The sequence below is a fragment of the Nannospalax galili genome, unplaced genomic scaffold, assembly GCF_000622305.1.
Source record: "Nannospalax galili isolate Female #2095 unplaced genomic scaffold, S.galili_v1.0 scaffold7, whole genome shotgun sequence".
NCBI lineage: Eukaryota > Metazoa > Chordata > Mammalia > Rodentia > Spalacidae > Nannospalax > Nannospalax galili.
The window spans coordinates 1,092,845-1,105,664 of NW_008359081.1; the positions used below are offsets into that span (position 1 = coordinate 1,092,845).

General features: G+C 40.6%; 1 protein-coding gene across 2 annotated transcripts in view; it reads left to right on the forward strand.

Moving 5' to 3' along the window:
- The window catches only part of Pdk3 (pyruvate dehydrogenase kinase 3), a 78,987-nt gene that overhangs the window by 31,641 nt on the left and 34,526 nt on the right, over nt 1–12,820 (forward strand). For both annotated transcript variants that reach the window (XM_029558436.1, XM_008822720.3), the window contains exon 5: nt 603–692. In XM_029558436.1, coding sequence (XP_029414296.1) covers nt 603–692 — 90 coding nt within the window. The remainder of the gene's footprint in view (nt 1–602; nt 693–12,820) is intronic.

Genomic DNA, 12,820 nt, shown 5'->3' on the forward strand with positions numbered 1-12,820 from the left:
AATACACCTATAAACATTTGGATTGAGATTGCTTGTTTTCTTTATGGCTTCTTTTGGCATTTATTCTGAAATAAATTTTTTGAATCTTGTGTGGAGTAAAATTGAATGGTTTTTAAAAATACTTGAACAAATATTGTTTGTGTACATGGAATTGAAAAATAGCCCCCCATGGAGGCATTTCCAGTGCTGACAGTGAAGGTGCAGACTGCCTGTCGTAAGTACTTAGTGACTGCTGGGATAAATGGCTAGAGTAGTCCTGAGCAGGTGACTAAACTTGACTAAAGATGGAACTAAGTCTCTTGATCTAGTTTACATTGGCTGGGGCAGGGCTGGGGGAGGGTTGGGGCGTGACACATGCCACTCACTGCTTTAGGAGCTACTGACTGCAACTGATGGGGCTTAAAGTACATCCTTCCTCCCTGTTGGCTGATGGATTTGCTCACTCATCAGTTGTATATTCCATTGCAGTAAGTCACTGTGCTTACTGTATGACTGTTAAAAATAAAAGATCTCTAAGCACTCATAAACCTCTCTATTTCTCTGTTTGACCATCCCCACTTCTTGTATTTCAATCTTTTCCTTTTTCTTTTGTGTTTGTTTAGCACTTCTGTTTGGTGGTGACCCTAATCCTGCTCATCCTAAACACATAGGGAGTATCGATCCCACCTGTAATGTGGCTGATGTGGTGAAAGGTAAGGAGACCAACCCGATGTCACTGACCATGGCTGAAATAGCAAAGTAGTTTGTTTGAGGCAGCTCAGCTGTAGGGTTATATTGCTATGTAGTCTGTGATTCATCAGGTCATCTTAGGCCTAAGCCACTTAATCCAAATATGAAATGTTCTTTCTAGACAGTTCAGGGAAGATGTATGATTTCTGATGCTTACAAGGTCAGTTTCTACTTCATTAGTCGAGATAGTTACATCTCAAACAGTAAACATTTTCATAACGTTCTAGATTTTGACATCCCACTATTTCTATTTCCTTGTTATGAAATGGAGCTGAGTGGTCGATTTTTGTCAAATTTACATGTTTTTCTGTTGCATGCTCTGGGTGTCTATCTCTACAGCAGGTACCTCTTAGCTAGACACTATGCCAACGATCCCAGGGCAGAACAGGCCCAGTAGTCACAAATCCCTGGCACATCAGACACTTTGAATTTGAATAGCAGGTTTCACATTATTCATTTAAAGTAAATGCTGTCTCAAGAAAGCTTGACTACCTATAATCCACCAGATTCCTGCCCTTCTTCAGTTTTCACTGTGTAGCCTCAGGTTTTCACCCTGTCTCTTTCCCCAGATTTCATCTCCCTCCTCTAAACACTCAGCTGACAGGTTTGCATGACCATACCCTTTCCTGGCTTTCATTAAGGATCTTGGTTGCTCTTTGGCAGCCACTGCTAAGGAAAATCTGTGCAGTGTGTTTTCCCCTGGTTTGCCTATGTCTCTGTTTGATCAGAAAACCTTTACTCACATTATTTCAGTTATAAGATGTTGGTCCACCTGATACATTACATGCATGCCTTTCCTGTTGAGCTGTAATCAGTGTAAGGTCAGGTAGTAGGTCTTGTTTTTTAACTCGCATAGTACCTTGGAGCGCCTTTGTAGATAGACGATCTGTAAATATTCCTTGGCTTGATGAATTTAAGACCCTTGATAATTTACTTTAAAAACTTTATATATAATCCTCATGCCTGACAATTCATCAATTTAAAGTGCACATACAATTCACTGTCCTTTAATATGTTCAGAGCAGTGCAACCATCACCACAGTCCAATTTTAGAATGTTTTCCTAGGCATAGGCAGCTGCTGATGTACATTCTTTCAATATGGATTCCTTTATTTTGGATATTTCTTTTAAAAAACATGCAATATATAGTCTTTAGTGGCTTATTTTCTCTCACTTAATATAACATCTTCAAATGTCAAAGAATCCTGCATTCGTTTGTTATGGTTGAAAAGTACTTCATTGTATACATAATATGCCTTATGCTTATTCATCAAGCGATGGGTGTATGGGTTAACTGGGTGATTTTGGATATTGGTAAGACCTTTTAGCCTCAGGTTCTTTTTCTATAGAATGGGGCTTTAGAGTTTTATAAGCCAGTTGAAAATTTAATTAGTGAGTATTTTAAAGAAATATTTTTAGCTTTTTTGTAACATTGGTATGGTGGTAATGTTTTTAATCGCAGCGTTAGAGTTATAGCTGCAAGAGATATTTGTAAATATCTGTACATGTTATGAAATAATGTGAATTTTGCTTCAAAATTAGACAGAGGACAGGGAATGGAAACAACAGCCTATGTGGAAAATGCTTGAGGCTGTTGATGAGCAGTTGGAGTTCATTGTACTGTGCTCTGCTCTGGTGGTGTTTGAAATTTAGCATAACAGAGTTTTGAAACACTCATTTTTATTTTCACATTGTTTCTTTATGAATCAAGTCTTTCACTCATTTTTAGGGAGGTTTTAGTTAAGAACCAGTGGAACCTGATAAGTACTGGGAGTTTTATGAAACCGTTAACTTCTGTAGTAGAGAGATTAAGCAGTGAGTCAAAGGCACTGCAGGAGAGTTCAAGGAGGAATCCCCTGTGACTTTTAAAAGAACCTATTATTTTAAACCGTTACTGTCAGCATTATTCTGTTATTTAGTACATGCTAACTACTCTTATCACTGTTCTTATGTTGATCTCTAAGTTGTATAAAATTTTCGAGGTCTGGCAGAGACTTTTACATCATTCTTAGTGACAGAAGTTTCGTACCAACTATGCAGAAAAGTTCAATATATATATTTGAAAGAAAAGAAAAGCCTAAAAGTTTATGCCTATAGGTTATCTCTTAGCCTCCTTGTTCATTCAGCTTTCTGGTGCTGTGACAAAATACCCAAGGAAATCCACTTAGAAAATTTGAAATTGAACCAATATAAAAGTTTCAGTCCACTATTACTTGGCCCCATCATTGGGGGCCTGCAACAAGTTAGAACATCGCAGCAGGACATGTGTGGCACAGCAAAGCTGCTCATCTTCTGGTGGCTGGGAAACAAAAAGAGAAAGTGGCCAGAGTCCCAGTATCCCCTTCAAGACCAGTGAGCTGACGTCCCTTTCCTAGGCCCCACATTCTAAAAGTTCTCTCGCTTCCCAATAATACCATAATCAGAGGCCAAGTCTTCAACACATGACCTTTGGGGGACATTTAAGATCCAAAACATAACATGCCTGTTTGGGTTTTTTGTGCGTTTTAGTCCCTATTTCAGTCCCTTCTTCCTCCTGCTTCCAGTACTCACAGCTTGTTTTTGCTGTGCTGAGGTCTTATATGTGCTAGCTAAGTACCCTATCACTGACCTTCATCCCCAGCCCACTTTTTACTTTGTATTTTGAGACAAAGTTTCACTACATTTCATAGGCTGGCCTTGGATTCACTCTGTAGTCCTTGCAGGCCTTTAACGTGCGATCCTTCTGCCTCATCCTTGTAAGTAGCTGGGATCGTAGACCTACACCACCAGGCCTGCCCACTCAGAGCTTTATCTTCACTCTTTCCTGCCATTTCTTTTTCCTTTATACCTAGTGGTGTATTGTGAATAAAGTTTGCTATACCCTCTCATGTAATCCTACCACTTTGAGGGGACATAGGTAAAGCCTCACTTCCTAGTAAGTTCCCTATGCAGTGTCAGTCACTCCCCATACTCCTCTGCCTCTCCACTTCCCCCAACACACACAGGCACATGTGCACATCCTGCTACTATGCTTGTGGGGTGAGGAGGGAGAAATTACATGCTCCCTGTTCCTCTGTGCATCTTTCAGGATTTTTCGTCTCTCAATAGCCTCATTCCTTAAGTTCAGCACTGGAGGGTAGTTTCAGATCCAAGGGCGCATAATGCTGCAAGCCACCTCCACATAATCAACTTTATGGCACCTTCCTTTCCTTCATAAACCATCGTGTAGCACACTGAAGCATCTTGGCTCATATTTTCTAGGATGCTTTTGTACTTATGCTTTCACCTGACAAGGTGTGTGCTTATTAAGGGTAACATATCTATATCCAGACTGTTGGTGTAAGTTATAGTACCTAATATGGCTATTTACTATGTCATTTAAACTGAAGAAAAGAGACTTTTCCCATTAAAATGAAGATAAATGGTTAAGAAGAGTCAAAAGAAAGTCTTTCTAAAAATATAATGAAATGGGGCTGGAGAGATGACTCATATTAAGAGCGCCTGCTGCTCTTGCACAGGACCTGAGTTTGCTTCCAAGCACCCACGTTAGGTGGGTGGCTTACAACTGCCTGTAGCTCAAGCTCTGGGGAACCTGACTCCTCCTTGTAGCCTCCACAGGAATTTGCACTCACATGAAGATACCCACACACAGACACATATGTACATATAATTAAAAATAAAATACAGTCTTTCAAGTATGTAATGGGATTACTGTGGACAAGAAAATGACTACAGAGCAAAAAAGAGTAAAATCTTAGAAGGAATTTATAATCAGGTTGCTGTACAATTATCTGTAAGTTTATAACTTTGTAATTACCTGTAAGTTTCACATGTGCAAAAAAGTACACATTAAAGAAAATTTAGAAAATGGGTAACAGGAATAAAAACTACATAGTTTGGTTTTGCTTTGCTTTGTTTGATTTTGCAGGGTTGGGGATGGAACTTAGGATTTTGCACATTGCAGGCAAGCACTCTACCACTGAGCTACATCCCTAACCCCAAATTACCTGTTTTCACAACCTAGTGAGAACATTGTTTTATACATTTAGACTCATAACAGCTTACAGATGAGTTTGCAACTAGAAATGCTGTGTGTAATCTTTGTCTCTGCAATTCATATTGTTGCTTTATTTCCACATGTCCAGTACTGATGCTCACCACATACCTCCTTTCTGGATGCAGTACTAGTAGTCTGCCTTGTATCAGTATTATTGGAATCCTTCCTGTAGCTCATCTGTAGTTCTTATAGTGTGTATATTCAGATGATCTTTCCAGTCAACCATGTATAATATTTATGTTTCAATGGGGAATTAGCCTTAAATAAGTTACTGTTCTTACTCTGGAAAGATGGGTTGGGCAGTCTAGAGTGAAACCTGAAGGCCTTTTCCTACTAATAAACTATTGTAGATTTTGGAAGCCAACTTTTTGCTTCATGTCCTATGGGCCTTGTTCTTTTTCTGTTTGTTTGTTTTTGTTTTGAGGCAGGGTCTCCCTGTAGCCTCAGGTAGCCTGAAACTTCCTATGTAAACCAGGCTGGCCCCTTTCTCACAGAGATCTGCCTGCCTCTGCTGGGATTAAAGTTGTGCACCACCATGCCTGGCCCCTTATTGGCCCTATTTTTTAAATTTGTTTTCATTGAACTTTTGTGTATTTCATACAGAACATCTCAAGCAATCATAATCATCTTTATACTCCTGTCCCCACTGGGACCCTCCCATAGCCCCGCCCCCCATTAGAACCTATATACTCTGTCATCCTTGTTAAGGCCCATGGTGTCAAGTCAGTGTCCCCAGACATTCCCCAGTGCAAATACATCCACTGAGGTCTAGTTAGCCTATCTAGAGTCCCTTGTTTATAACCTCCACCCACCTAGGGCTCAGGGAGCGTAGCAGAAGAGGGGGCGGAAAGATTGTAAGATCTGGGGAGGAGGTGCAGGACCATATGGAAACAGAGTCCTACAAACTCCTGGGACCCTGCTCAAATGATTCTACAGCAGTGGTGTCAGCATACACAAGTCCCATGCACACTCAGGCCTTATTCTTAATGTTTTTGTCTGTCTGAGTACCTAAGTGGAAGTTCTTTCTAGCACAAAATAATTTTGAAGGAAAGCAAACAAGGTGGAGAGTGTCAAAGGTCAAAAGACCTCAAAATTCTCCTGGCTTCTAGTGCAAAGACTTTTGTGTCTCCATATTCAGTGTTCCCAGCATCAGTGTCAGAAAGCCCCACAAAGCCCATGTTTTGTCAGCTCTTCCCCTAGTACCCCTAGATGTTGCCAAAGCAAAAAAGAAATGGATGCCAGCTTCCTTTTACCTTTGTGAAGGATGTATTCTCATCCTCCTTTTAGAGCAGTTGGCACTTTTGCATTGGCTGTGTAGACTAGGCTGGCCTTGAACTCATAGAGATCCATCTCTCTCTGCCTCCTAAGTGCTGGGATTAAAGGTATGCATCCCTATAGCTGGTACATACTTAGAACTTTTGAAGCAGACTACGAAAAAACTTTTTTGTAGAGGGGGCAGGAACAATAATATTTTAAAGATTTATTTTTATTTTTAATTATGTGTGTGTGCACTATGTGAGTGCACTGCCTGTGAAGTCTGAAGAGGGTTGTGGATCTCCAGTAGCTGGAGTTATAGGTGGTTGTGAGTTACCTGACTTGGTTGCTTCTGGGGTTTGAACTCAGGTCCTCTGAAAGAGCAGCAAGCAGTCTTAACCACTGAGCCATCTTTCCAGCCCTGGAACAGTATTTTTATTTTTGATTAGACAGTTGTATAAACCTGCAAAAGCAGAGGTACATCCAGCATAACAGTAATTGAGTGTGTAGAACCCTGAAGCATGCCTCCTTGTGGCTTATTTAGCACATTAATATCTACCTTTACACATCTGTAAATTATAGACTCAGGGTAGTGAATGCTAGAATTAGTGTAGTAAAGCAGTCCTATTATCCTTTGGGAGGTGCTTCCATGGTGACCCTTTTTCCTTCTTTCTTTGAAATAAGCCAGAAAATCAAATGCAAAATCCTGTGATAAGAGTGTTTTAAAGGTACAAACTTAAATCTTTGATACAAAAGTTGGCTTTCACAGCAATGCTAACTTGCCGTTGTTCTTACATGCTATTATTGCTTAGTGTAATAGCATACAAATGGCCTCTTAAAGACAGAAATAATATGCTCTCTTGGGACTGGAGAGATGGCTCAGTGGTTAAGAACACTGGCTGTTCTTGCAGAAGACCCTAGTTCAAATCCCAGCACCCACATAGCAGCTAACAACTGTCCATAACTCCAGTTCCAGGGGATCCCACAGCCTCTTCTGTCCTCTGTGGGCATTACACGACACAGGTGCACTTACCTACATGCAGGTAATACACACATACACATAAAAAATTTAAAGAAAGAAATAAAAAAAGAAATAATATGCTCTCAATCTGGAATCTTCGGGTAGCAAGTAACAAACACTGATTCAGCCTAGCTCCAGAAAGAGGTTTATTATAAGATCCCAGTAGGTCCTATGGTAATCCAAGGACAGGAAGCACTTTACAGTTGGGGCTATAGATAGTAGAATTGGGAAACAGGAAACAAGTTGTATTCTGGGTATCTTGCAACTGTAGTTGCCAAGTTATGGCCTCTCTACTTTTCTCTGCCTGCCCTGTTTACTTGGTTTTTTTGAATGCCCTGGTTAACTTGGTTACAGCCCATTTAAGACAATGCCAGGCATTCTAGGCCTTCCCAAATCATGATAACTCTCAGTGTGCCTGTTTTTTACTTCTGCCCCCATATGGTCATCCTGAGTATCTCCTCGAGTTCACAAAAGATGAATTTTATGCTTGAGTTCATCTTGGTTTTGCCTATGACTATGAGTTTTAGGTGTCTGGTCAACCTGGAGATTCATTGTTCTTACATGAGATGTTCTGTTTTCTCTTCCTCAATCTGCTGTGGTTTATGAGGTCAAAGAAGATCTACTTCTTCAGAAAACTCTAATGCATTCCACTTAGGATGGGTTTTGAGTAGGAAGGATAAAGATATGTACGCATTAGAATTTCTTTGTAATTTAAAAGGGCTTCTAAAAAGTAGCATATCAATGACCGGAGAGATGGCTCAGCAGTTAAGATCACTGGTTGCTCTTGCAGAAGACCTGGATTTGGTTCCCAGCACCCACACTGCTGCTAATAACCATCTGTAACTCCATTTTCAGGGGATCTGATGCCCCTTTCTGGCCTCTTCAGGCATTGCATGACACAGGTGCACTTAAATACATGCAGGCAGTACACTTTTACACATATAATAAAAATGAATCCAAAAATTAAAAAGTGCTGTATCGGTTCTGGAAGTTTCTGTCTAATGGAGCGTATGGCTCAATGTAGTCTTTGAAAACTTCTACCATGGGTATACTGTGGCCAGGGGTCAAAAAAGTACAGCAAGTGAAGGTATAGCTCATCAGTTTCATCTCCAAACACTTGCAGGATAGATCCTTGGTTCCTGTGTGGCTCACGGAGCAAATGTGTATGCACTGGCACTGGAGAGCTGAATCACTGTTCTTGTTTTGTTTGTTTAGGTTTGTTGATAGGGTTTTACAAAGCCCAGGCTGACCTCAAACTTGCTGTGAAGCTGAGGATTACCTTGAACCCTTAATCCCTTTTCCTTCTCTTCTTAAGGACTGGATGGTGTGTTCTGACAATTCCTGGTCTGAATCCTTGTTTTTATTTGTGTATGACCCTCATATGAGATGGTGTAGAGGAGAGTCATTTTGAAACAGCTCAGAAAACAACTGCTTGGATTGTGCTTAAAAGGAGATAATATTCTCTGCTACCACGTATCTCCAACTAGAAATAACTGATGAAATGATGAATTGCTAAGAAGGTAATAGTTTGAGGTTTTAGGTGTCTTTTGTTTGGCAAGGTAGTTCTAAAACATCTGCTCAAATTATTTTGATTACCTTTATGTTATTCCCACATGAAAATAATGGTGTGGAGTTGTTTTTGTTAAAAAAAAAAACAATCAAGGCTGGAGAGATGGACAAATGGATGAAAGTGCTTACCATGGGAGTGTGAAGACCTAAGTTCAGGTCCCCAGAACTGTGTCAAGCTGGATGTGGTAGCACTTGTCTGAAATCCCAGTGTTCCTACAGCGAGATAGTATGCAGAGAGAATGGAGAACTCTGAAGCTCCCAGGCCAGCTAGCCTCATGTCCTCAGTGGCAAACAGGAAGACATGGCCCAAGTAAGGTGGAAGGCAAGGGCTGAGATTGCCGTCTGACCTCCACACGTGCTGTGGCATGAATGTGCTTTCACTTACACATAGTAGCATTCACAAATACACACATAGATACACATACACACACACAAGTGCACACATATACACACAAGATAAATAAAAATAAAAACACTGTTCATGACTTTACAATATTTTTTTGTCTTTTTGAGACAGGGTCTCCCTGTAGCCCCAGCTGTTCTGGAACTCACTATGTAGACCAGGCTGGCCTCGAACTCACAAAGATCCGCCTGCCTCTGCCTCCCAAGTGCTAGGATTAAAGGCGTGCACCATCACGCCCGGTGACTTTATAATATTTTATGGACGTTATATTTAGTTTGTTCTGACAGTGACTACTTAAACTTGAGTTTACAAGGTTTTTCTTTATTCTGTTAGACTTAAACTCATGGATCATGACATCTTCATTTAAAATTTTTCAGTGCTTAGCCGGGTGTCGTGGCGCATGCCTTTAATCCCAGCACTTGGGAGGCAAAGGCAGGCGAATCACTGTGACTTCAAGGCCAGCCTGGTCTATATAATGAGTTCCAGGCCAGCTGGGGCTACAGGGAGACCCTGTCTCATTCAAATGCTAGCCTTATATCTGTAAGAGAATGATCCATTGGGTTAGGGGTAATAGTTTATAATACAATTATATGATAGATTAGGAGTAGGAAAATCAAATAACTCCCATAATCTATTAAATTTTCCTTTGTGGTATTTCTGCAAACTGATTTGTTGCTGAAGTTGGATCTGCTGGGCTCATTGCTATGTGAACTTTTACCTTTCATGCCACAGCCGCTTTATTTTTGAGCCTGTATGTTTACAGCTTGGGAATTCTAGCCTGGGGACAGTATTGTTGCCACACCCACAGTTTTTATTAATTCTTTTGTCACTAATACCTTATTGCTTTTGCAACCATTCTTTGTTGGTTTGTTTTTAAAATATTTTATTCATTTTTATTTTACAGGTATGAGTGTATTGTCTGCATGTATGCAAGTGTACCCATGTCATGTAATCCCTGCAGAGGTCAGAAGAGGATGTCAGATCCCCTGGAACTGGAGTTACAGTGGTTCTTAGCCATCATACGGGTGCTGGGAATTGAACCCAGGTCCCCTGCAAGAGCAGCCAGTGCTCTTAACCACTGAGCCATCTCTCCAGCCCCCAAACCATTCTTAAAACAATGATAACACTTAGGTTTAATAGCAATAGTAATTTCCCATGTTTCCTTTTAAAGATTAGTGGTAATATAGCTAAAATATTTTGCAGGTAAAAATAGTTTGTAATTGTCTTCTGAGAATTGGAATTATAATTTAAAGATAGGAAGTTTTTATTTGAATACTTATAGGGAGAAATTGAATTTTCTTCTAGATGTAAAGGAAATTTCTAAGCCAGTGGTTCAGTTTTGATGGTTATCACTTAAAAATATTTTTGTTGTTTTTTTGAGACAGGGTCTCCCTGTAGCCCCAGCTGGCCTAGACTCACTATATAGACAAGACTGGACACAATCTCGTAGAGCTCCACCTGCCTCTGCTTCCCAAGTGCTGGGATTTAAGGACTGTGCTTTTTTTTTTTTAGGCCTTTGGCTTAATTTATTAATTTTTACCGTCTGTGTATGAGTGTTTTGCCTGCATGTATGTAAATATACCACATGTGTACAATGCCCTTGCAGGCCAGAAGAGGGTGTTGGATCCCCTGGACCTGGTGAGTGATTGTTAGCCACTATGTAGGTACTAGGAACCAAACCTAGATTCTCTGCAAGAGCAACCAGTGCTCTTAACCACTGAGCCATCTCGTCAGCCCCAGTTAAGAATTTTTGCATGCTAGACAAGTACTCTGCTACTGAACTATATCCCAGATCTCTAGTTATGACTTTTAAAAGCCTTTAAAATTTTTGTTAAATTACTTTACTTAAACAAAAATGCCCTATTTTGGTGATATCAAACATCTCAATACCCCTAGGATCATTTGTGTCATTGGAGAGACAGTGCTGGAAATGTGTGACCTAGCCTTGGTCACCAAATCTACATTCTCTCCAGAATTACTTGCTAATTTTTTAGCAGTTTTATTTTTATTTTTTTTTAAAATACATTGTTTTATTTTATGTGTATGAGTATATTGTCTGCATGTATATAAGTGCACCCATGTCGTGCAGTGCTGGTGGAGGTCCGAAGACAGTGTCAAATCCCCTGGAACTGGAGTTATGGACAGTTGTTAGCCATCTTATGGGTGCTGGGAATGGAACCTAGGTCTTCTGCAAGAGCAGCCAATGCTCATAACAGCTGAGCCATCCAGCCCCCACGTGATAATTTTTTTAAAAATGTCTATCCCCAGGCCTCAACAAATAGATATTGCCTCATAATTTCCAGGGGTTTATTTAGTAATCTGCATTCTTTTTTAAAGTACTATTTTTATTCTTTGAGAATTTCATATAATGTATTTAAAAATATTTTATTGTTTCTTTGAGAATTTCATATAATGTATTTGGATCATGTTCAGACTTCCTGTCCCCTCTACCCCTGCCCTCCTCCTCCTCCTCCCTTCATGTCTGTCCTCCATTATTTTTCTTTTTTTAAATGTCTATCAATTCTAATTTGTTCCCAAATGCTCTTGGGTGTTTCTGGAAGAGGGGGAGTCATGCAGTATATTTTGATCATATTCAGCCTTCATCCTCCCTGTTGTCCAATAAATCCAATTTGTGTTTCCAAATACCTTTGGGTGTGGGCCCATGTCTTGGAGCATGAATAGCCTACCAGGGGTCACACCCCTAATTAGAGACAATGAACTCTCCCTATCCCAGCATCTATCAGCTACCAGTAGTTCCTCAGCTTGGGTTGGGACTTCATGCCCGCTCCCCCCCCACACACATGCTGGGATTTTGTCATGCTGTCATAACCTGTGAGTTCATATATGAAACTTCCCTGTTCTGGAAAACACTGTTTCATTGTAGTCATTTACTGCTTCTGGCTCTTACAATCCTCTTCTGCAACACTCCCTAAACCAGGAGGTGGGGAAATGTGATATAGCTGTCCCATCTAGGGCCAAGTACTCTGCAGTCTCTAATACTAAAGGCCCTTTGAAAAGGTCATGTAGAAACATACTGTAGAAGCTTCCTAAAATATATACATATACATATATGAAAAAGAGTTTAAATGGAGTTATGATGCCCTAATAGGAGGATAGTGTCGCTACCAGACACCACAGGCTAGCAAATAAAAAGTCTAGTGCCAAGATGGGTTACATCTTTTGGAGTTGTTGGCAGGAAGATCCCATGGGCCCCCAGATGTTACTGGCTATTGCCATTTCTCTTGTTAACCCCCAGAATTTGATGGTAAGATTCTATTGCTGAAGACACTACATATTTGAGTCATAGACTATGGAGAAATCAATCTGGTATTGACCATGAAGCTTCATCCTTATTGGTTAGCTTTCATAGTGCTGGAAGATGCTATATATACATGCTACCGGAAGAGAAACCCCAAACTGGGTCCATTATCAGGGCCAAGAACCTGTGGCTAGATAGGTCATAGACCTTAGGGGAGATCCTATTACTATTATTCCAGTAAATGGACATAGTGTTAAACCTACTCCTAATGACTTAGCATTATACCCGTAGATTAGTGCATCTCTCAAGTCTTAACATGTCCTAGTTTGTTCTTCATTTGCTGTGACAAAACACTCTGACCAGTACCAACTTGGGGAGGAAAGGGTTTATTTGTCTTACATCTCCCAGGTCACATGCAGTTCATCAGGGAGCCCAAGGTAGGAACTCAGGGCAGGAACCTGGAGGCAGGAGCTGGAGCACAGGCCATGGAGGAACGCTGCTTACAGGCTTGCTCCCCTGGACCCTGCTCAGCCTGCTTTCTTATGCAAC